At 39.1% G+C, this 25,611-nt stretch overlaps 1 protein-coding gene across 1 annotated transcript; it reads left to right on the top strand.

The window, feature by feature from the left end:
* The first annotated feature begins 9 nt into the window (after positions 1-9).
* On the top strand, positions 10-16,139 carry LOC111867435 (2-oxoisovalerate dehydrogenase subunit beta, mitochondrial). Its single transcript, XM_023857298.2, has 8 exons — positions 10-210; positions 751-828; positions 5,195-5,397; positions 10,607-10,762; positions 11,738-11,909; positions 12,870-13,015; positions 13,355-13,441; positions 14,721-16,139. The coding sequence occupies exons 1-8, from the start codon at positions 57-59 to the stop codon at positions 14,859-14,861; spliced, it is 1,137 nt and encodes a 378-aa protein (XP_023713066.1). The 5' UTR covers positions 10-56; the 3' UTR covers positions 14,862-16,139.
* The last annotated feature ends 9,472 nt before the right edge of the window (positions 16,140-25,611 follow it).

Below are 25,611 nucleotides of genomic sequence, written 5' to 3'. Positions count from 1 at the left end.
TCTAGTTATACACCGTCATACCATGTAGAAAACAGCGCTTATAAGCATATTGAAAAATGGTGTCGCCGGTTTTGAGGTTATGTATGAGATATCGTGTTACAGGGTTAAGCAGTGGTACTGGTCAAAAGTCACCCGCTCTTTTCCATAAATTTATAACTAAACGATATGTTGAATTTAATTTTTCCCCAGAAAAACCATGTGAAGGAAAAGGTAAATGAGAGTTGTTTGTTTTTGTTTTTTTTTTTTGCGGTTACCCAGGCTCTTGTTCAGCCTACATTTCCTTTACGTACTGGAAGCCTCGTAACTTTCGAGAGATTCTTGGCTGTATTTTTTTCTCTGTGACTGGTGGATATACTTCTTGGTGCGATTCATGGATGGATTAATATGCCGTGTGGTGGTTTTGGAATTCACATATTGCCTTCATCAAAATCCGTTTCTGACATGCGATATTTGAGGTTCTGCAACGATTAGCGTCTTTTGGAATCTGACTCAGTGTAGTTCGGCAGATAGGTACCAACGTCTCGAGGAAGCTGCTGCTCCCATCTTTAAGGTATATGAGGAGGCAGTGCGTTCCTCCAAAACACTGCTACTTATCTGTCACACTACACAGCATCACATCCCAGAATATTTGTGGTATGCATCCTGTTGTGGATAGTTCACTAATAGGGTATGATTTTGAGATAGCCTACACAACAATAAGTTGACGATGAAGGCAGTAGTCTTCAGTGTCTGACATAATTATGTTTTCAGGTGAAACCAGTCGGATGAATCTGTGCCAGGCTATTAACAGTGCATTACATACAACTTTAGTAAATGATCCCACAGCAGGTAAGTAAGGAATATTTGGGGAATCTAAAACTTTGGTCAGTAAAACAGTTTTGATACTAACATCACAGTAAAGCGGAGTTTACACGGGTCAAGTCGTGGGTCAGGTATCTTGCCTCCGCACTTGCGTGGTTTTGTTCTCCTTGACTTGACTTAACTACAGCTTGACAAACGTGTTTTCATGTAGTTCAGTAGATGTTCAAGTGGTTTTGAAACATGGCTGCAAATCATGTTGTGCTGCGAAATTGTTTGATAAATTTAACGAATCTTCTCGTGGAAGAATTGGAACAAGTTTTGGAGGAACAGAGAAATCCTGTGAAGAGGATATGGTGTCGGGAGTGGCTTATGCGAAGAGGAAATCAAGGAGCGTCTAACGACTTGCTAAGAGAGTTGAGGTCTGAAGATCCTCAAGAATACAGGATGATGCTTAGAATGACTCCTGAGAAATTTGACTGTTTGTTGGGTTTAGTAACTCCAATTATTCAGCGGGAGGACACCGTCATGAGGGATGCCATTAAACCAGAAACAATGCTGGAAGTGACTCTGAATTTCCTAGCAACAGGAAATAATTACAGAACCCTTTCTCATCTCTTCCGAGTTTCTAAATCAGCTGTATCTATCATGATCCCCATTGTGTGTCAAGCAGTGTACATCTGCCTACAGGACTTCGTAAAGGTAGTATCTGCAATTCAAAGATAATAATTTTTTTTAGAATGGTATATTTCAGAAAAAGTATGAGTGCTTGAAAAATATGAATGTACAAAACCAGTAGTAATTAATACAGGTGCTCTCACATTATTCATTTGTTAAATTCCATGCTTCTGTAATAGTATTTCTGATGGTCTCATTCTCGTCCTCCTTGAGCGTGGTTCTGATGGCAGTTGTAGACCACAACTACTGCTTCACGTATTTCAAAGTAGGAACAAAGGGATCAAACTCTGATGGCAGTGTTTTTCAGCAGTGCGACATCTCTGAGGCTCTAGAAGGTGGATTACTACCCGATGGTTATTTTTTGGCTGGTGACGATGCTTTTCCGCTCAAGCCGTACTTACTTAAACCATATAACAGATACAGATTGCCACTCACTGTTGAAGAAAAGATTTTCAATTATCGGTTGAGTCGCGCCAGAAGAATAGTGGAAAACGGTTTTGGAATTTTAGTAAGCAGATTCCGTGTTTTTGATGGAAAAGTGAAGATTAAAGTTTCCTCTGTGAACAAATTGGTTAGTGCAGCCATTGCTATTCACAATTGGCTGCAGAAAACATCACCAGCTCATTACTTTAATGTACAATTGGTTGATTCTGAAAACCAACACACTGGGGAAATAATACCAGGACAATGGAGACAGGAAATACGGGAACTGAGAAACCTACAAGTAGAATCTGAAAGAAGAACATCAGAGGTGGCAAAACAATTGAGACACAGACTGAAGGAGTACTTCATTTCTAACGAGGGAGCAGTGCCTTGGCAAAACAATTTTATTCATTAGACAATGGTTGCCTAAAACATACCAAATCATGGAAATTAGTTCGTAATTTTTGTTTTTTAATACTGCCTCCTCACTATTCAATAATAAGAATTTATTACCCACAAGAGTACGAATAAAGTTTATTTGNGGACTTGGCACTGCTCTTCTTCCACAAGCACTCTTTTTCACGGTAGAGCTCAACAAACCAAACAGTTTCTTCTTCTGACCACTTCATCATTCACAAACTACACAAAACCAGGGAGGAAATACACAAAGTGTATATGAATCAAATGCCTGATATGAGAAAGCTGGTAATATTAGCCCTGCCGGCCCGCTCACTTGCATCATCTCTTGTTTACACTGGTAAAGTCAGTGGTCAAGTAGGCGATCAAGTGGTAAAATTCATGGTGGGGGTAGCAGTCAAGTCAAGTTACTTGTCCACCATGCAGAACTACTTGACTTGCCTCGCTACTTGACGCAAGTCGGTACTTGACTTGGCCGGAACTGTTTACACGATGCAAGAAAAATATTCTAATTAACTTTACCGCTCTACATGACCGCTTACTTGACCTGTGTAAACTCCGCTTAATTGTTACAGATCCCCATTCAAGTCATATGACTGTGTGATGTGTATAAACATTATGAGTTCATCTGAAACATATAAACTAAACTAATCCAAGGTACTGTTTGCAAACTGAGTGAAGTATAATGTATAATTTTATTTAACATTCATCACAGTTACAAATTGTAACTCTCAAACAAGTCACGTACATATACAACTTTTCCAGTCTAATTGGACTCCTTCCCAATCGATTTAACATCATCAAATATCACTATAACATAACATTCAGTTACAATTAAAATCACACTCTCGGTATAATTAAAATATATTAGGTACAGTCAAATTTACTACTACCTTCCATTATAAAAAACTAGGTCATCTTACTATATTCATCTTAATTACCACCGTCATATTCTTAAACTTAACACGTATTATATCAAAATAATCCACAAAAGATAAAATTAATTTCGATAAAGATTAAATATTTTAGAGTGCAGTCTCTTTTAAGACTTCCATTCCCTTTTTAGGCTGAATCATATTAAAAACTTCACCTAATTACTAGTCATTTTATTTACACTTAAAATCTATTAATCAAGGAGAATCGTATTCGTTTAACTGTCCTTCTGAGAGGAACTCATGCAAATTATACTATGGGTGTGCCAGTAAATATCTTTTGAGTCTATGTAGGAATTCTCTATCTGCTTTTACCATTCTTAGTTCCAAAGGCAGTCTATTATGAAGCTTAATAGCCATATTTGTAACACTCTTCTCATATGTTAAGGTATTATAACTTTGCACGTGAAGGTCTTCTTTCTTTCTTGTGTCATACTTATGTAGGTCAGAGTTTTTTGTGGTGTAAATGTTATATTTTTTTAAATAACATAACACCTCTAAAATATACAAAGATGTTACCGTTAAAATTTTTAATTCTCTAAATATAGGTCTACATGATGTTCTTTTTGTTACCCCTTTCATTATTCGAAGAACACTTTTTGCAAAATTAGAATTTTTTTACTTTCACTTTCTCCCCCCCCCCTAAAAAAATATCAAACCATACCTTATTTGAGATTGGAAGTTAGCAAAGTACACATTCCTAAGGACATATGAGCGTACTTCGCCTTTCAAAGCTTTGATAATGTAACACACCTTACTGAGCTTTGTACAGACCGACTGAATATGAATGTTCCATTTGAGTTTGTGGGTTAAATTAATACCAAGAAACCTAAACTGTGCTGTATAATTAATTACTGTATTATATTTTTAAAGGTAATTACTGGCTCAATACTATCTTGTAGTTTATTCATATGGAAATACATTGCTGTAGTCTTCTCATCATTTATTACCATATTATTCACTGAAAACCAAGATTCGAGTTTCTTCATTACCTTATCTATTTTGTCTTGAAGAATATTTTTGTTCTTTTCTATCACCAGTATACTGGTGTCAGCTGCGAATAGCACTACTTCCCCGTTAGTTATATGGAGGGGTAGGTCATTTATGTAAATCAAAAACAAAAACGGGCCCAAGGTTGACCCTTGTGGAATCCCTAACTTTACATTCCTTAGTTTTGAATTAAAATGAGTCATACAGTCCCTCTTGCCCTAAGAAATTAATTCCACATATTGTGCCCTCAGTGTTAGATATCATAGTAAATAAAGTAACTGAAATATAATCCAGTATTACAGATACTTAAGTTACTGATGGGATGAATGTAAGGGGAGCTAGAAACAGGAGCATTTACTGACATGAATAAAGTAACACAGTACTTTGAAACAACCTACAAATTTTATGTTAGGTTTGATGTTCTCATATTGTGACTGAAGAGTATGGTCTTCAGGGCTGTAATGCCACATAGTCTGTAGAAAGCCCAATGTTTCAGAGGAACATTGCCTCCCATTTTGCAAGTCAAAGAACAAGCCAAGCAAGAAACCAGCATAATCAGCTTAGTTTGCAACATGCTTCTGCAGGTTTCTTGCTTGGTTTACACTTTGACCGTTAGGATGTAGATGATATTCCTCTAAAACACTGAGCTTTTTCCATACTGCACACATTATAATCCAGAATACCATACTTTTCATAGTCACTGCAGTAAGAACCTGAAATCCAACATCTCATCATATGACACTATGTAATCATAGGATCTGGATATGTTTGTTGCATAAACTAAGTCTCGATAAAGAAACTGGAGTGTACCTTGCCCATATCTCCCCTATGGTATTTTATGTGGCCTTTACATTTCTGATGCTCTTAAATAAATTTGATTGCCCGCATGTAACTGATGTACCATTTTTTTTGAGGTGATTCAACTTTAAACATTATGTGTTGTCATTATGTTACAGTTGTCTTTGGAGAAGATGTGGCATTTGGTGGGGTTTTTCGTTGCACTCTAGACCTTCAAAAAAGATTTGGTAAGGACAGAGTGTTCAATTCACCATTATGTGAGCAAGGAATCGTAGGATTTGGGATTGGCTGTGCTGTTGCAGGGACAACAGCAGTTGCAGAAGTCCAATTTGCTGATTATATCTTCCCAGCATTTGATCAGGTAGTTTGTTCAGTTTAGAAATGGTACTGTAAGATTTTTAGCCATCATTTTACATTGTGCTTTAATTAACATCTTGAACATATCTCAAATGTGCATCAAGTCCCTGCTAGTACAATGTTGTCTTATTTTTATATCTTCTGTTGCTTATGTTGGTGAAGAAAATGCATTTTTTGGTTGAATAATGACACAGAGGAGCATAAGACTGACATTTTGATGACAAGACAGAATACTAGCATAATCTAAGTGTGAACCTCGACATGTCTTAGTGCATGTGCATAGTGCATCAATTTAGACCTACATTTTGGTGACACTGTTAGTCAACTGTGGGATAAACATTATAAAGAGGAACCTGTGAAGTGAATTCTGAGTGCCAAAAAATAAGACTTCAGGCTGCATTTCTTGAACTCTGTGTGTTTTTGCAAATGTTACCATTCTTTTAAGTGACCCTGCCATTCAGAGCAGACCTCAGACTCTTGTATCCATCCCTGTTTATCACATTCAGAATGCTTGTTTTTTTTTCTTCTATTTTTGGAAAAATTTGAATGTGCTTCAGGTTTTTATTTTTTGTTGGTTGCTGTATGACATTTTCAGTGTCTGCACTGTGTAGTATCAGATGAAAGGATGGCTGCTGATCTAATGAAGGTACTAATGTGGCATTTGCATGAAGGAACTGAGAAAACCCTCAGTCGGAATAGAGTGGAATTAAATTATATAAATAATAAATATTATTGTAATTGGGAAATTGTTGGATGTTGTGTGCCTCAGGGATCGGTGTTGGGACCCTTACTCTTTCATATATACATAAACGATTTTCCCCTTGAAATANAAATAAGTAAAATTTCGGAAGTTATTATGTTTGCAGATGACACAAGTATTCTTTGCACAGCTAAAGACTACTATAATTTAAAAACAAAATTTGATGTTGTTTTCAATCATATGTTTATGTGGTTTCAAAGTAATCAATTAATGTTACAAAAATGATAAAATTCACCCCTACAGCAGCTATGAGCTACCCTCTATATACATTGTTTTTTAACAAAAAGCTGAAAGAAGTAAAAACGATAAAATTTCTCGGTTTGCAGCTGGACAATCATCTGACTTGTAAGGGACGAATCGATTTTTTGCTTCACACAGTTTGTTTTCTAATATGAAAATTATTCTATATATTAAATATAAATAGTCTTAAGGCTGTATATTATGCATATTATCATTCATTGGTGAAATATGGAATAATATATTGGGGAAATACATCAGACAGTCATAAGGTCTTTGTTATACAAAAGAAAATAATAATAATAACGATGGGAGTGGGCCCAACTCATACGTGTAGAGATCTATTTAAAAAGTTTGACATACTGCCAATCCCATGTGTATATTTGCTCTCATTGATGACATTTGTTGTTAATAATTTGGATATGTTTCAAACCAATAACTCTGTATATGTGATTGGTACCAGAAGGAATGACCACCTTCATATACCTTCAACACATTTATCATCCTTTCAGAGAGGGGTGTATTATTCAGGTGTCAAGCTGTTTAACACTCTGCCGTCAAATATCACAGTTTTAAAAAATGATTAAAAGCAGTTTAGGTTTGTCTTACAAAATTATTTGCAAAGTAACATATTTTACTCTATTGATGAATTTGTCAAGCATGCAAGGGGCTCAAGAGCTAATAAATGGTCTGTGTGCGTGAATTATACATTGTTGAGACTTGCTTGTTGTAAGTGTAGTAGTATGTATGATGTCTGTTTTTGTTATGAATTTTAATGTTTTACAATGTAACTGGATGATACAGCTTTCCAGCGTGTGTGGAATGGCAAGGTGTGAATATGACAGTGGTTTTTCCACGACCCATGTGTGTTGTCCTGACAACTAGAGCTATCTGTGTGCAGCCTGATTATATATTTTATTGGACAAAGGACGAATGATGTGTAATCATCATGAATTTGTAATATGTGACATGTTTCATATCCAGCCCTACGGGGAGTTGATTTGATCCATGAAGTGAAAAATAAATGTAAATATAAATAATGAGCTGAGATCTGAATTGAGCACCTCTTAAATACAAGGCATTACTGCTGTACAAACCTGCTTTGTGGTTAACTTCTGGAAGCTTCTATTACAATATATGTTCTGAACATTAAAATATATACAGGATGTGGCGCAGAAACTTCCTTTTTGTGAAGGGAGGGGAGGTTGCAGAAAAGTGGGGATAGGCTTGGCAAACACAGCAGTCGTAGATGTTTCTATCTAATACGCCTGAGTAGGAAACATGAGGTGGACGAGTGAGGAGCGTGCGTTTGCTGTCAAAGCCTATTTTTCGAACAACCATTCCTACATGGTGGTGCAGCGTGCATTCCGTACTCACTTCGGAATTAAGCCCAGAGGTCCGGTTCCCGACTGGAAATCGATTGTTTTGTGGGTAGAAAACTTTAGGACAACCGGGAGTGTGGTGAAAAAATCATCAGGACGACAACAGACCTTTACAATGCCAGAAAATGTGGAGGCAGTTCGACAGTCGATTTTGAGATCTTTTTCGAACCAGCCCTTGAAGAAATGCATCAAGGAGATGTCTGATTCCAACAGGATGGTGCCATGGCCCACACGGCCCGAGCTTCGATGTCAGTTTTGAGGGCAAAGTTCCCCGGACAGCTCATCTTGCTTCAAGTTGACATCCTGTGGGCAGCGCACTCACCTGATCTAACACCCTGTGATTTTTTTATGGGTATACCTCAAGGCAGAGGTTTTTAAACATCGCCCCACAAACCTGCTTCAACTGAAGAATGTTATTCGGCAGGAAGTAGCCCAAATTCCGGTGCACATGTTGGAACGTGCAGAGGGGAACTTAAGAAAACGGTTGCATCAGTGCACAGAGAACGGTGCCCACCACCTTCAAGATATCTTGTTTAAAACTACATGATTTAAAACTTCAAAATATGTTCTTTCATTAGCTAAACATAAATTTTGTCTATCAGCAATAATTTTTCTTTTATTTGCCTTCAAAAAAGGAAGTTTCTGCACCCCACCCTGTACAAGTAATATTAATAATATACAATTTGGTATAAAATCTGAAGTTTTTACAACACAAAACAGCTCTTCTAATACATTAAAATATTTGTAATTGGTTTGTTAAGGTTTTATTGTAATTTATAAACCAAATAGGTTCGTGTCGTCTTTCTTATTATTTCTCTTGATCGGGGCCAAACATGTGCCGCCTTGTTGTTCTCGAGAAGAGGGTTCTTTGATGTTGTCCTGTATGTGTTTGTGGTGTACTGTATTGTTAATATTACATGTATATATTTTAATGTTCAGAACATATATTGTAATAGTAACTTCCAACTGTATTGATGTAAAGAAGACCAAAACATGTAAGGGCATAAATAATTGAAATAAGAAAAATCTTCACCAGTCACGCTAGATGGAACTGTTTAACTTTTCATAATATTGTTAGTGTGACGGACTAGAATGAAACAAATAAAATTCCGGAAGCATCATTATGCCATATACTTAGTGTGTGATGCTTTTTCCCAGCTTGCTATTATCTGTTCTCCTGCCATGGGACAAAATGTGCTATTGCATTAGAATTTCTTTGGATTTGCTTTAATTTATTTTAGTCTATTCAGTTTTGGTTAACCTTAGTTTAGTATAGGTTAGGTTAGACTAGTTTAGTTACAAATGGAGCCTTGAGATCAGTTACAGACATGGTAGCATATCTCTGGGTTATACAAATGATGAATTTCTTGAGTAGCTAAGTAAATATAAACTTTTGAAGAAAGACCTTGCGCCATGAATTAATTGATGGGAAGTGTAATTATGGAGAAATACAGAATCCATATTTGAATGTAAGAGAAAAGATTTTCTTCATTCATTGATATTATATAGTGAAATGAAGCTAGAGTGAGGTAATGGAGATACAAGAAATGGGAAAATTGGAATAGGGGGGCTGAAAGCAGAGATCTGGAAATTAAAGGGGATCAGGAGAGGATGTGAGGAAGGAAGATATCCCCTGTGTTGTGAAGGGAGGAGCATGCTAAGCACATGCTACAAAAGTGTTGGGAAGTAAAGAAGCAGAGAGAAGAATTGGTGTGCAGTAAATGGTTCAATATAAATGAGTATTTAGCATACAAAAAAAAAATAAACTGTACAAATGTAATGGAGTTAAAAATATTGGAAAATATATGTTTAAAAATTAGTTCAAAATGGAGAATAAAATTAGTAAGGTACAATTTATGTTACAGGGGGATAGAAATATAAAGGTAGAAGAGGGATGATTGGAGAGAGATGAAAGAAGAGCAGTAATAGTTATGTTAGTGGAAGTGATGGAAACGGTACTAATAGTAGTAAAACAGAATAATATAACCAGGGTGTGTAATGTGATGAAACACAGTGAACTAAATTACATGATGAGTTGACCCTGTGGAGCAGAGGCCTTCCTGAGAAGCAACTATTTATGTGTCTGGCCAAAGATTTACTACCATATTCAGAGGAAACTACCATTCATCCATCCTCACACCCTGTTTATTTAAGATACGTTTTAATATTATCATGCCATCTATGCTTAGGTCTTCCACATGGTTTCAGTGCTTTATATTAACTGTGCTAAACATTACAAATATTTCAATGATGTGAATGTTTTAACATATGTCTGACATCCTCAGATATTGGGAATTTATACTGGTGAAAATCAGACACAGAACTATATCAGTAATTTGTATAATTGTTATTTTTTTACAGTTTTTTACGCAACAGTGTATTTAAACAGAAGCCGGCCAATAAGATTTTCACAGAAATTTATGTAATTAGGATAACCCAAAAATGCACTTCCATGTTGTCTGCCATGTTAGTGCTACAAATCTTAGAAGTTCAATTGCCAAAATAAGAAATACCCAGCACCTAACGTAGGATTTGTCATTAACAACAAGTCCACAAAGTTAAGTTGTTTTTCTTATATATATGGCTATCTGAAAACCTTCTGAGGTGAATCTTACAAGTTTTCTATTACAGATAAGCTTCTACAGTCAATTGACAATGTGAGAATGGTGGCCAACATGACGAAAATTACTTCAGTTACCCATGAATATACATGAACTATTTCTGTTAATATATTGAAGTGGTCAGTGGGAGGGGAGTTAATGTCTGCACATTTTGATAATTTCTAAGCAATGAGCTTGAGCAAAGTGAAGACTTCAGTATTATTTTCATTTCAGCTTGTGAATGAAGCTGCTAAATACAGATACCGAAGTGGGAACCAGTTTGACTGCGGCAAGTTGACTGTTCGGGCAGCTTGGGGTGCTGTGGGCCATGGCTCTCTATACCATTCCCAGAGCCCTGAAAGCTTTTTTGCACATGCAGCAGGTTTGAAGGCAAGTCCTTTCATTGCAGCAGATTTCAGAAGTCTCTGCTATGACACAAACAACTTTGTCTTCTCCCATCCAGCCATGTTATTTCTCTTGGATGGTTCACACACCACCAACCTGTCTCATGCCCTCTGACGTGATCCATGTAACTACAGTGTAGCAGAAGCCATATGCAAGTCCAAATGGAAATTAATCATATACATATTTTAGTTACCAGTACTCACTCTGCTCCTACACTCTGCAATTGTCTGTGAACCTTAGCCTCCCATATGACAGACACCCATTCTTGTCTATTATTTTCCCTCTGCCTCCATCTCTTCATTTTCATCTCTCCTAAATCATCCATTATGTTTTTCAGCTATCTTAATATGGGCCTTCCCACTTATATGTCAGTCAGTTTCAGTTTACTTAAAGCTTCTGTCCCAAGTGAACTGAGCACATCCGAAGCAGCAAAATATAACTCATTTTCCTTATAACCTTTCCTTACTCATTTTCTAAATTATCTATCCACTTCCAATTTTAGGTTTCATAACAGACATTGTTTCCCAAGATGAGATTATAACCTTATGCCCAACCCCAAAGCTGAAAGACCAGGAGCTACCATTTGTTTTGTCCCTACCATACACCCTGTCTAGTGTGTGTTACCCTATCAATAGCTTATGCCTCCACTAGCATCACTGTCCCTGTAATCAAGGCACACAAACTTCCCAACCACATTAGCCCAGGGACAGAACTTCTCTATTTTACTATTGATATTATGTTGCACACTCCTCCATTTGGTCGGTGGTCTTCTAGTCTCCGGTTGAGTTTCCATGCATGCTGCCTGTCCATCCACATCCTGTAAACCTTCAAGTTTGCACAAGGTCTTTAAGTAATCCAAGAATCTGAAACACTACTATCAGCTGTAAATTCTTTGCACTGGGAAGCAAGCAGACTCATAATTTGCTATTTTTTATGACTTTCGCATTTTTGTTTGAGCAGATCGTAATTCCAAGGGGCCCGATTAAGGCAAAGGGTCTGCTGCTGGCCTGCATCCAGGACAAGGATCCCTGCATCTTCTTTGAGCCCAAAGTGCTCTATCGAGCTGCTGTGGAAGATGTCCCAGTCAAGGAGTATACACTGCCGCTGGGGAAAGCAGATGTCTTGGTTGAAGGCAAGCAGGGACACATATCATTTTGGCTTTCAGGGTTTAGCTGCATTGTGTGTCTGATTTGTTGGACTGCATCCCCCTTTCACCTCATTTGCTCTGAAGATGACAACTGCAGTGTATGTGAAATGATGGAACCAGTTCACTCCACAGCAAGCATAACCTCTAAAGCTGATAAGGCACAGAAATGGAAAGGAAAGGAAGGACTTGTTGCAGTGTGGGACAAAACTTGGTCTCACTCAGAAGCAAGAGAGTGAAGGGCTCAAGAGAACATTTGCACCTGTGAGAGGTGCAATACCAGGAGGACACATGCAATTTAAAAAAATGAGAAGCTAATAGTTGCTAGGCTAGTCAAGAAATTTCTTTTATTTATGGAACCCAAAGATTCAGTTACCATTTTAATGGTAGGCATTATGCAGGATAACTTCACATTCAGTAAATCACAGTGGATTGACTGAAAGATGCCTGTGACTGGATCCCATCTTAAGCCAGAAATTGTTTGTATTTCTTATTTCTCTCATACATGTTACATGGTTCACTCAACTCATCCTCCTTGGTTTGGCCATCCTAATATTTTGTGGAGAGTATGAATTATGAATCTCCTGAATGTGTGTTTTTGTCAGTCTTCCTGTTACTTTCTTTTGGGACCAGATATTCTCTCTAGCACCATTCTCGAATGCCCCCAATGTGTCCTTAGGTTGAGAGACCAAGTTCTGCACCCATACAGGTGAAACCACAGAAGTGTCAGAACAGCATGGTTGCAACGTCTCCCACAATGTAACCAAGTAAGTTGGCTCAAGCGCTAACATTTCTGACCTGTGTTTGGGAGGGCACAGAACTCGCACATAATACACACAGGTCATCTGGCTACGTGACTGTCGAGGCAGGCAGTGGTCAGCACTGATAAAGAAATTGTCAGTCCCAGTGGCTTTGTACTTCAACTTGATATGTGTTTGGTTTCTACAGGTGATGCCGTGACTCTCATTGGCTGGGGAACTGAGGTGCACATATTGAAGGAGGTTGCAGACATGGCTAAGGAACAGTTGAAGGTTCAGTGTGAGGTTATTGATCTGGTCACAATTAACCCATGGGATGTGGAGACAGTCTGCAATGTAAGTTGGAATATACAGCCTTCTGTTCATGAAGGGAAGTCGGCGATCCTTTCAGCATCAAATGTTGCTGGTTCCACCATCTCACAGGCAACACATCTTCCTGGAAAACCTACTAAAAGTTTTACATATCACATAACTTTCAGCCTTGGAACCTCAGCTCCATTTCACACTAAAGTGAAGGCTGCTCCCCCCATAAGTCTGCCAGGTGTGAGGTGCTTAATTAAGCACAGGGACAACTTGACCTTGACTTAACTATCCTTTACAATGGTGTAAGAATATATGAGCAATATTATATACAATTGTATTAAAATTTATTTAATTTTCTTCCATCCTTTATAGTCAGTGAAGAAAACTGGACGTGTCATCGTAGCACATGAAGCTCCACTGACAGGTGGCTTCGCATCAGAAATAACAGCTGTAATTCAGGTGAGTTCCAGTCTTGAATGTATTGCTGACTCAAAACAGTCATGGTCCAGGGGCTCAGATAAATTTGATTAGTTTCTGAAATGCTTTCATTGTTTTCACTAGTAGGAACTAGAATGTGTGTTCAATACATTCCCTAAATACCATATGAAAATTTTATTAGGAGATTTTAATGCCAAAGTAGGTAGAGAAGACAATTTTCAAGCCAACAATTATGAATGAGATTTTACACAAAATTAGTAATGATAATGGAGTTAAAGTAGTAAACTTTGCCACATCCAAAAACCAGACTGTCAAAAGGACAATGTTCCCACATTGTAACGTTCATAAATTTACTTGGACATCTCCATGGAAAGACTCGCAATGAAGTTGACCATATTTTCATAGATAGGAGACAGATTTGAAGTGTACTTGATGTCAGATCGTTCATGTGAGTAGACTGTGATACTGACCACTCACTATCTGGTGATGGCAGAAGTTAGAGAGATTGGAACTGAGTAAACAAACAGTGCACAGATTTCATATGAAGAGGATCAGTCTTAAGAAATTAAACAGTGTAGAGGGTGAAGGGCAATATCATGTTGAAATCTCAAATAAGTGTGAAGCTTTAGAAAATTTAGACATTGAGGTAATATTAATAGAGCTTGGGAAACTATTAGAGATAATATCAAAATTTCAGCCAAAGAGAGTCTAGGTTATTATGAATTGAAGAAGCATAAGTCTTGGTTTGATGAAGGATGCTCAGAACTCTCAGATCAAGGGAAACCAACCAAATTGCAGTGATTACAGGATCCAAGCAAAATATAATGGGGATAATCTGAACAATATAAGACATGAAACCACTAGGCATTTCAGGAATAGAAAAGAGGGAATATCTGAAAGATAAAATTAATGAGCTTGCAACGAACAATAAGAACAAGAACATTAGAGACCTGTACAGAGAAATAAGCACTTTTTAGAAAACGAACAGATAACCTCACTACAGAAACCACTGCAGTTCAAACCCCATCAAAGTCTGTGCTTGTGGGTGTGTGTGTTTGTGCACATGTGCATGTGGAGGGCAGGACTTAAAAATTGCAGTTAAAGTCTCTGGAACAAGTTTGAACATATGAAGACTGTGACAGTCCAAAAGCATCAGAATAACTGTTCATTTGGCCACCTGGTCAGCTTTAGAAACAATAATGTGAAAGATTAAAGAACTTCCACAGTTGTTGATACATGTACGTGCACATTAAAATCATATTTATAGTTGTGCGTGTTTTAACGTCTGTTTTGTTTGTAGGAGGAATGCTTCTTGCATTTGGAAGCACCTGTACAACGAGTGACTGGATTCGATACCCCATTTCCACATGTTTTTGAACCATTCTACCTTCCAGACAAATGGCGGTGTTTTGATGCTGTAAAGAAAACACTGACCTACTGAATGTATAAGTTTCTGTACATTTTACGAGGATTTTTAGGGGTCATGTGGTTCATTATTGGGCACTGAATTGCAGAAAATCTTACAAGGTCTGAATCTGTAAGCAGTCTACCTTATAAGTGACAACTGAAACTACATCAGAACTGTAACTCACTTTTTTATAAAATGCATATTTAAGTTATATTTTCTGAGGAAAACTTACTGAGGCCTGCCATTAGATGAATGTGTATTGACATTCCCAAGAGTAATGCTTGATTCAAGATAGCACAGAAATGCATCTCTGATATCAAGGAAAAGTTATGAAATTACTATAATTGGAGTTGCAAAGAACATGTTGGTACATCTGCAGATGGAGGTGCAGATTTTGCAGGTATGGGTGCCTTGGGATAGGGTCAAGAAAATATTAGGCATAAACTTGTTAAAATTACTGATAAAACTTCCCCCCCATAAAATGTTGGTAGTCTGAATAGGTATTTGGAATCTTATATGCCATTTGAGGTTCTCACAGATGTGAACGTGACATGGTATAGTGTGACAGATACCAGTGTTCTAGAGCAAACATCTGCAGAACAGAAGTGAAGCAAACGTGTGTTACTTCTTCTGCCCCTAGCATAGAGGCAGCAGCTACCAGACTACACGGTGTCATGACCAATAAAGAGAAATCTCCCCAGTTCTCAGTGCAGATTTCCCTCCTATGAGAAAAACTTAAAAGTGGCTCTGAAAAGTGCGAAATTTCTCTCAAAAACAGGATTTGGTTCCCTAAAAAGGGCCATCGTTACTAACTGTTCTGTTTCACGCCTGTGGCAATAAAGCAGTGTGCCCTCTACAAGGCCATTTTGTGTCCATTTTCTCTCATTTGCTTGGATCAGGTTTCTCTTGTCATCTGTTATGCTTGTAACTTGCCTGTATAAGCAAGCCTGTTCCTAAACCTACACACTTCAACCCTGAAGGTGAAAGCAACATATCCTCTGAAATGTCAGTGCCCTCCCACAAATCTATGCAGTGTCACAACCAAGAAGACCACAGTCTTAATAATCACTCCCATGAAAACCTCAGAACCAATAATATTCCCAATATTTTTTATCTTGTTTCAAGCTACAATGGTGTCACTCATAAAATCTTTCAGTTGTATATTTATGCATCATGTTCAGATTAATTTAATGAGAATGCTTCCCTCCCAGTACAGTCAAACAGTCCAGCTCTAAGAGTGTACTGTTCATTCCTCCAATCAATTTCATTCTTGTCGCATACGTTAGACACAAACCTGTTCCTGGTGAAGAAGAATAGTGAAAATGATTCTACCCAGAAATGCTGAGTTTCGCGTAAACTCTTGCTGTGATATGTCTTCAGATGAAAGTGCCTTGCCATTGTGAGCAACTGATTTAGCTTTATTAAGTTGGCTGAATTTAATCCACACTCTTATATCAGATTTTGATGATCCATTCAAATATTATCATCCAGTCATCACTTAGGTCTCTCCAGTCAGTCTCTTCTCTTCAGATTTTCTTACCAAATTTCTGCATACATTTCTTGTACTTCCATACATGTTGTGACCATTTTATTCTCCTTGGTTAATCATCCTAACAGTATTTGGTGAAGAGTACAAATTGTGAAGCTCCCTGATGTGTTTCTTGTTCTCTCTTACACCCGTCAGCATCCTGTTCTCAAACACCATCAGTCTGCAACAGTTTTCTTCCCACAGAGNGAGGGTGATTGTGGAGCAATTGGTGGAATGAAGATTGGCAGGGGAAACCGAAGTACTCTGAGAAAACCTGCCCCAACACCACTTTGTCCACCACAAATCGCACTTGACCAGACCCGGGATTGAACCCGGGCCGCCGTGGTGGGAAGCCAGCGACTAAACGCTTGAGCTATGGCGCAGCCTAGATGGGAATATCTTACAAATATCTGGGTGGTGTTACTTGAAGTTGCTATTTTGATTGCAGTATTGCCCATGAGTGGTGCTGGACTGTGTATAGCAGTACATGCCATGCCCCTGTACTGGGTTTTTACCTTCAGAGACAGTCATTTATCCACAGAAACTGAATTTTGAACTTCATATGTTTGAAACAGAAATAAAAGAAAACAAATGAAAAGCAGTGTACATTTGTATGCTTTGATAGGCTACATTGAAAGTTTCTCTGAATCCAGTGACAATATAGGACAGAATGGAAATGTGTAAACACCAAAAACAATTTTTTTTCAGAAGACTTCTAAGTTAAAGAGTAAAGTTGTCACTCTGCGTAATTAACCATCATGCCATGAAGGCATATGAAGAAGTGGAGTATAGCTCCATGCATTCATAACCTCAGCACTAGATGGGAGTGGTCAGCTGTACACTCCAGCTGCTTATTTAAAAAGTGGTGTTATTCTGGTAAGTTATGTGTTTGGGTTTGAGGTTTCATGACGTTGAGTAGGAATATGACTGTCTTCTGGAATGTGACACCGTGTAGTCTGGTAGAATATTAATAGTGTTTTGGGAGATATACACCTTCCAGCTTCAGGGTAGATCTCTTAAAATGGAAAGACTGAATTCCTCAAAAACATTGGTATTGCTCTATTAGGTTACACCGTGTCACATCCCAGAAGACATTAATGTTCAGGTTATCTCTTTGTTAACACTGTGGATTTATTCTGCAAAATGATAATGTATCTCAAGATGGTGTAAAGGAGAAATTAATTCTCATATGTATTTCTTGCTTAAAAATGAACTTATATTTGACAGATTCAGAGATGAAGAAAGTTGATTTCTTAGTTAACCTTTATCATCCAGGAATATCCCTCAATACTTCGGGGCTCACTGTGAGATTTTAGTTTGTATTGACGAAACAGTATGGTTGGTCAGTTCGACCACATATAACAATCATGCCAATAAAGTGTAAGTGAAACAGTACAAATATGACAATTTGTATACCCCTTTTGGTTGTGATTATATATAAAATGATTTTGCAGAGTTCTTGAAATGGAATGCATTTATGAGAGTTTGTTTGGTGTCCATTAAAATTACTAAATATTTTGAAATCATTAGTTGTTTTTGTTTTGGTACTTACATTGCATCACACCAAGACATCTCAGTTTTGAAGACTGTTATATTTCTATTTCAGAGGGACCAATTTGCTTAAATATGCACCTATTTGTATAAATTACATTATTCTTATAAAGTTAGTATTTTTGTATAGTGTTGTGTTTATTTTAATGTTTTTATTTCTGATTGAATAAAATGTTGCATAATAAAATTGTCTGAATTGAACATTCAACCATAATCACTTTCCCTTGATTAGTGTAAAATATGAGTAAAAACTTATTTTTGATAGATAGGCCACTTATCCTAAATAGGCCTTTTTCTGTAATGGTTTTCATCGGTTCCTATAAAATAAGTACTCTGAAACAGACCACTCCCACCTCCACATATTCCCAGATCATGACTCATAGTTTTATAATTCATTATTTGACACTACATAACCTAGTTCTATGTTTCGAAACTATACACTCCAAGCAACCTTTAGACCTCAGAGTGATGAAACTAAAACAAAATATAAATTTGTAGATTTAAAAATTAACAAAAATGGCACACAAGAGGGTTAACAGAAATTGAAGTTGCATATTTGAGATTAGTGACAGGTATCTTCATTGCCATTGTAATTAACTTTTTTTTTTATATATTAGGACTGAAACCAGCCAAATTAGATGTGTTCCGTGTCATCACAACATGGCATGTTCTCAGACTGTGATTGGAGGAGACAGCCTCTAGATATTGATGGTACCTGCAAATACGTACATTGAATACTGAATTGTATACTGGTAGACCACAATGGGGACAGTGACATAGGGAAACCCAGCAACAAACTGATAACAGCCGCAAAATAGCTGGATAAAAATGAAATTAACGACTTGCATGAAGTAAATAACTGTTCTAATTGTTCACACCCCAACACAAGATAAAATTGATTATATTAAGAGCAGCTTCTATGGGGAACTAGAAAGTGTATTCAATAAATTCCCCAATACCATATGAACATTTTGTTAAGAGATTTAAATGTCAAAATAGGTAAGGAAGACATTTTCAAACCAACAACTGGGAATGAGGGTTTACACAGAAATTAATAATGATAATGAAGTTAGAGTAGTAAACTTTGCCACATCCAAAAATTGGACTGTAAAACGTGCAATGTTCCCACATCGTAACATTCATAAATCCACTTAGATATCTCATGAGGCATTCAAGTGTGCCTGATGTCTGATCAGGGGAGCAGACTGTGATACTGACCACTATCTGGTGGTGGAAAAAGTTAGAGGGTCTACACTAATGGTCATAACGAGGATTTAATTTTGGTCATCATTTAAAAAGATGGTGCCTCACTCTCAAATCAAACATCAATTAAGAAAACAATTCACTGTACAAAACATTTTAACACAAAATTAGAAATTATAACCTTTACTACTTCCACATTTTTTATGTAATATGTAAGGGAAAAAAAAGAAAGTTATTGCTTTATGTAATTATTCATAGTTACAATTCATGTGATGCCTCAGGTGCTTATCATTGCAATCACAGATTTACTTATAATAAATGAACACCAAAGTTGTTGAGGTATGTACAAATGCACAGAACATGTGTGGAAAATATGCTTACAGCTCGTTTCGTGCAAACAGTTTTTTGCACTCTGAGTGCGTGTAAAGGGAAAAATGGTGTCCTGGAAAGAAATTTTTTGCTTGGTGAAATAGTGGGATGGCAAAGGTGATGGCTTTGAAACGTGAAGTGAGTTCTACCACGAATAATTATTAATCGCAGGAAAGGAAGAGGTGTGAAGCCGTTTGTTTTGAGTATAACATGTTTATATCTATTCGAGTGTGGAATGTAACGGAATAGCGAGATTACATCAAATCAGGAAAAACCGCCAGATTTCGGTTATATCACGATGTGTTTTGCAGCAGCTAGTAAAGTATCTGAAAGTTATGTTTGGGAAACTGTTTGATACTACGTGAGTCAGTAGTGTGTTAGTCAGCCTCATGATGTTTCTGTGTTCGCGCCAAAGCGGTATTTAACCTTCCATTTAGGAGGGGACTGTGAAATGAAGTGTGAAAAGACATTACAAGCCCAGACCTCAGTTAAAGGTATTGACAATTTTAATGCAAAATATGTTTACCGAAGTGGTGTCACTACAGTTTATTAACAGGCTCGCTTCAATTCCGATCCGATTTCAGCATAGTTTATACAGATGGACCTGAACCAATTTTTTTATTCCCCTTTCGATTTTTTTAACTCGCTTAATGGGGGGTGGAGTCCAGCTGGGTCCACTCGGCACGGCGGCCACTGATTGGCCTACTGTACCTGCCCCGGGTGATTATAATGATGGAGAATTTGGTGGAATGAAGATTGGCAGGGGAAACCGAAGTACTCGGACAAAACCTGCCCCAGCGCCACTTTGTCCACCACAAATCCCACTTGACCAGACTCGGGATCGAACCCGGCCCGCGGCGGGCCAGCGACTAACCGCTTAAGCTATGGTGCGGCCTCCCCGTCCGATTTAGATTATAAAAAAGTTACTCAGATTAAATTACCCCTATGTCATGCTGTTACGTTAGTGTTTTCGTCAGTCTGTTCATTTTTAAAGATGTGTCGCTACAATCGTATGTTCCGAGAAATTAGTACCTCTGCCTTTGTAGATATTCTTCTTCAGCCAACACGGATAAGCCCTCTGGTCAGTTCCGATTCAGAACTTGCTGTAACAGTGAATATCTGTAGACAGTAAAATCATTGTAGCCGGGCCAGCATGTCATATGTTAACGAGTAAATAAAGATAAAGTTTTATGTTCTTCTTCATGTCTGTTGAACTCCATGTGGCGTTCTAAATAGGAGCTAGAGACATGTGTTTTATTACTAAAAGTGATTTGGTCAGGAATCACATATGGTTTCCGCCTGCGATTTATTTCATTTAAGTATGTATTTTAATGTCGCTTTTGTATTGGAGTTCACAGTATGGAATTTTGGCGTAATTCTAAGTGCATTACAGTGTCTCCCGCTCTCACCAGAGGACGGAAACATCCATTTTCCGAAACATTATGTTCTTTAGTGTTACTAAGAATACTGGACGATGGACCCATGAATTCCAATCCCGACATGTGTTGGCTTACTACTGGGGTTCAACGGATGAGGTGCTGCAGTACGTGTTGTACGAGTAATTACGAATGCCACAACATACTATGTAAGAACTATGATAAAGGTAAAGCTGCTTCTGTGCCTAAGCATGACATCATGAAAGCATGTAAGGGGTATAGAGTTAGACTCCACTCATTCTAGATCTCCGCATTAATTGGATGGGGGTGATGAGTTTCATTTGCCGTCCGCTTTATCCCTATGGAAAGATTCCGTTGTGGTCGCTTAGGTAGGAACTTCGAAGGGTCCAGTCTGGTCATGATGGCCACAAGAATATGCTCGGAACTGACAGGAATCTAATCTCGGTATCTGACCTTGCGGTAGTTCGCTATATTGAGGAGTTATTCATTCATATGTAATCTGTCAAGACGACAGGTCCACAGTCTCTTCCAAAACAGTTCCTCCACTTGATGCGATCTAGAGCTTTCTCCTTCAAATGAAAATATCCTCTTCTGTCCCCAAGGTCATCCAGCGTCTTCTTACGTCTCCTTCCTCGTCTTCTGGTCACTTCTATAGGCCTTAAATTAATCACAATAGTTATTACGTATCACCATTAACATTAAATAAGTCTAAATATTTTCCACATAGTGTGATTCGTATGATTTTCACAGGACTGCAATTATTTCCCCAAAGAGTATTAATCGGCTGGTCTTTCTGATAAAATGTGTTTTGTTCCACATTACATTACGTAAGAAATGAATTATTAAATATTATTTCTACGAATTTCAGACCTCAGTGGGTTCTGGCCACTCCTCACATATTTCTATTTACGTTAATTGTGCCAAGTCTGATTCACTCTCGTTAATCTATCAATTCAAATCGGTTTCTGACAGTAATTAGCGGAATATCATTGACATATTGACGACATAGTTGCCTGTTATTTATTGCTGAGTGCGCGTACGTGTCCAGACTTCTGTATGTAATCAACAAACGTTGCATGAACAAACAGGAGCTGGTATAAATCGCTTTATTGGATTGGATTTCATTGGAACAAAAGTTGTCAGCCTTTGGCCGCAGGGTGGGGTGCGGTTAAGTCTACCCATGACCTTGACGTGTTGCCATGCTCTACTTTCAGGTCAGAACTTGTTTACGTTAATCGCGGAGGCCGTTACAACGTGCCACGAATGATAAAAGACAGGATATTAAGTGATTTTCAGTTTTGACAAGAACATTACTTTCCATGTGTGTCGTAGCTTTCGCCTGAATGTCAAAATAGTTTTATTTTGCGCAAACATGGAAAATGAAACGTGGACGAATTATTCTGAAGTAGAAAAAATGGAATTTATTTCTGTAATGAGCAATTTTTTTCATCGTACAAACTGGACCGCTTGTGTTGCCATGGCAACAGATCGACGTGACGCTATGTGATGCAGAACAAATGACCACCCGCGTTTATTGCGATTACATTAATTACTATTCGATTTGATGATTTACCGACCACGATATTTACATGAAAAACAATTTAGACGGAAGCCATTAACAGCACTCGCCGTTGGTGCAATCTACGGTTCCGAAGGAAGGTTAATCCTTCAGTATCTGCCAGTTTCCTGTTTAAGTGACGACAGAAGTGCACCCGTCGCTTTCCACTGAATGCAACATGGGTTCTCGCCGCAAAGCAAGCGCAAACTCAGGGGAATGCTTGGACCTGAGGGGGAGAAAGTGGCAGGAGAAAACTGCATAATGAGGAATTCCTATTCGCCGCATGCTATTGTTACGGTGATGAAACAGCGAAGGGTCGAGCGATGTGTAACTTGAATGTAACATTTCGGCTCCAAAAAGCCCGAAAGGGAGAAAATCACCTTCTTGCGCTAACGTGGAGGGTAAAATTATATAAAATATAGCCTGTCGTGTAACTAACTGGATTAGAGTGACCATGGATAGGCCTTTGTGAAGAGGATGATGAACCGTTTTGTTCTCTTAGGCCCCCCATACACACACAGTTTGGCCTTCCGATCTACCTTACAGGCAAAACTGTGACAGTTTACCCCCTCCCTTTCCTCCCCATACACGCACCGATAAAGCGGCAGGCTTCATGCCACAATCACGGTCTTCCAGCCTATAATGTTGAGTCACACACGTCACGTGCTACTGTCCTGCAGGCAGAACTGACGGACTGACGGGTTTCCCACAGGCCAACAGTCCAAACGATTGGCCGGCCGGCCGCACCACACACGTCAGTTTTGCCTTTCAGTCTTCAACTGTTCAGGCCGAACTGGAGGCCAAACTGTGTGTGTACGGGGGCCCTTAGGGTTTGGTTCCTGTGCCCTCGAATCGAGCAGTGGCACGTGGGTGTATGCCTAGCTCCTTTCACGCTGCCAGCAGCCCAGGCTGCAGACCTGTAGAGCCGAATTGAGCGATGAATTGGAAGGGATGTGGAAGGAAGCTTTTGTGACCTAATTTGAGGTACTATCCCGGAATTTTCCTGGAGTGACAGAAAAGAACTACGAAAAGTGTCAGGATAGCCGGTGACAGCTCTAGTCTTGTTTTCTGGGGGTGCTGTGTTCGAAACTTGGCCGGGACACCGGCTGTCGTCTGTGGGCTTTCATTGTGCTTCTCAGTCCCTCCAGGTGCAAATCCCAATTAATTCGTGTGTTCAGACACTCCACGCTATAGGATACAGACTGCGATAACTAAAGCTTCGCCTTCTCCCGTGTTGCTTTCCATTCATACGTGATACCGAACGATTTGTCGATACCGAAGTTTAACACCATCTCCCACAAATAGCATGCACAAATAATCATAAATAGTATATACATTGTTTTTTTTTCTGTGGTGCTACAGCCCCAATTTGGGCCTAGGCCTACCTCCATGAAATTCTCCGTTTCACTTCGGTTTACTAGATCTTACACATTCGATAGGACTCCTTGGGCGAGTGATCAGCTCGTCGCAAGGCCTCTACCTGTAGACAAACACAGAAAAACGCACACAAGCATCCATGCCCTGAGTGGGATTCGAACCCACGATCCCGGCTTCCGAGCGAGCGAAGACAGTGCATGCCTTAGACTGCTCGTCTACCGTGACCGGCCATATCCATTGTATGGTATACTATATTTCAGTAGTCCAAATCAGAATACTATTAATATCCTCAGAACAGACATGGTACGTCGAGACAGAAGAGTGATCTGCATAACTTGCTTCTGTGCAACGTGTTAACGGCCTGCGATCAGTTGCTGTGGCAACACGAAAATGCGCGATAATTGTAAATCTCACGCTTGCATAGCTGGCCTGCAGAGAGGCAGAAAGACAAGCGAACATAATTCCTAAGTGTAGGCATGAACATTCCTTTGCAGAAATACGTCGGCATTTTAATGTAGCGGAACAAGTTGGGCATAAAGTTTGTTTCGTTTTTGTGCACGCCCCGCAACTTCTGTTTCGGTTATTTTTCGCCGCATTAAATAATCAGCGACTTGGGCTCTAGGCACGTGTTTCCGTGTAACTTGTCTGTTATTTTTGCTAGTTTTCAGTAAAGTTTGAAATTATCGACACACGTTTTGCAAATCTTCAATATCAAATTTCATGATAAATCCCGTAATTGATCTCCGGTCGTTCCATGCATACAGACGGACGGAGCGAGTTTAACAGACGCTCCGCAGGGTTACGAATGTACCAAAAAATATGCGTTCCCTGTCCGTGTCCCCCCCCCCCCGAGCGGATTTACTGGAGAACTCCAAATATGTTACGAACTTCACACCCTTGTTAATATGTACGGTAGCCGCCGCTGTTAAAGCGATGCTCATGCACTGCACGAAAGTTTGCTGCATGTTGCGATACTGATGAGGACAGGGACCATCTCCCGGCCGAAGGATGAGTATTTCTGATCGTTTAATGAGAGGACGAAATAGATCTTAATTTTTCCACAACAAATTTTGTATCAGCAATACGCAGTAAGGACCAAACAGGCTAGAGTAGCGGTAACAATATTGAGTTGTATAGAGCAGGTACTCGGTTCGAATCTGAACCAGGGCACCGGCTGCTTCGACAGATTTTTCGTGTTCTTCTCAGTTCCTTCCAGGAAATTCCGGGATAGAGCCTTGGTTTTGCCTCGACAACCTCCTCTCAGATCCATTTCAGTTCAGTCCACGCTATGCAGTCGATACACTGAGATCGTCAGCAGGGACAGTGAGCCCAGCACACGAACAAGGCATTTGTTGCCGCGGTCACAATCAGGGCGCCTTTGTGAACCTTTGGCTATTTCGACGACGCTGTCTCATTTACATGGGTTAAATAGACTCAGGTGGCTTGAAATGAACCGAAAGCGACTGGGGAAGATCGTGTTGCCAATGCCGGAGATGCGAAGCTGCTGTTGAAACCGTGACGAATCCGTGAGCAGCCGAGGCGCTCGAGTCACGACTCCCAAGGACGTCACGAAGTGCACGCTCATCAGTCCTCCACCTGGAGTACACTCGGTGCGTTTGCACTTTCACTCGGCGGCGGAGGTGGCGCACGGCTCGCAGTTTCCCAACAGTTGGCTCCACTGGAGAGGCTCCCAAATTGGCTCGTCACTCGGTTCTCATCTCCGAAGTTAGTCATCCTTTGTAGGATCTGAGCTTCTCACGCCGCGTAGTTCGGTCAAATGCAACCGATGTTTCGGAGGAA

Source organism: Cryptotermes secundus, unplaced genomic scaffold (genome assembly GCF_002891405.2).
Source record: "Cryptotermes secundus unplaced genomic scaffold, Csec_1.0 scaffold423, whole genome shotgun sequence".
NCBI lineage: Eukaryota > Metazoa > Arthropoda > Insecta > Blattodea > Kalotermitidae > Cryptotermes > Cryptotermes secundus.
The sequence above is the reverse complement of the archived record's forward strand: the minus strand, read 5'-3'. Positions and strand labels throughout refer to the sequence as shown.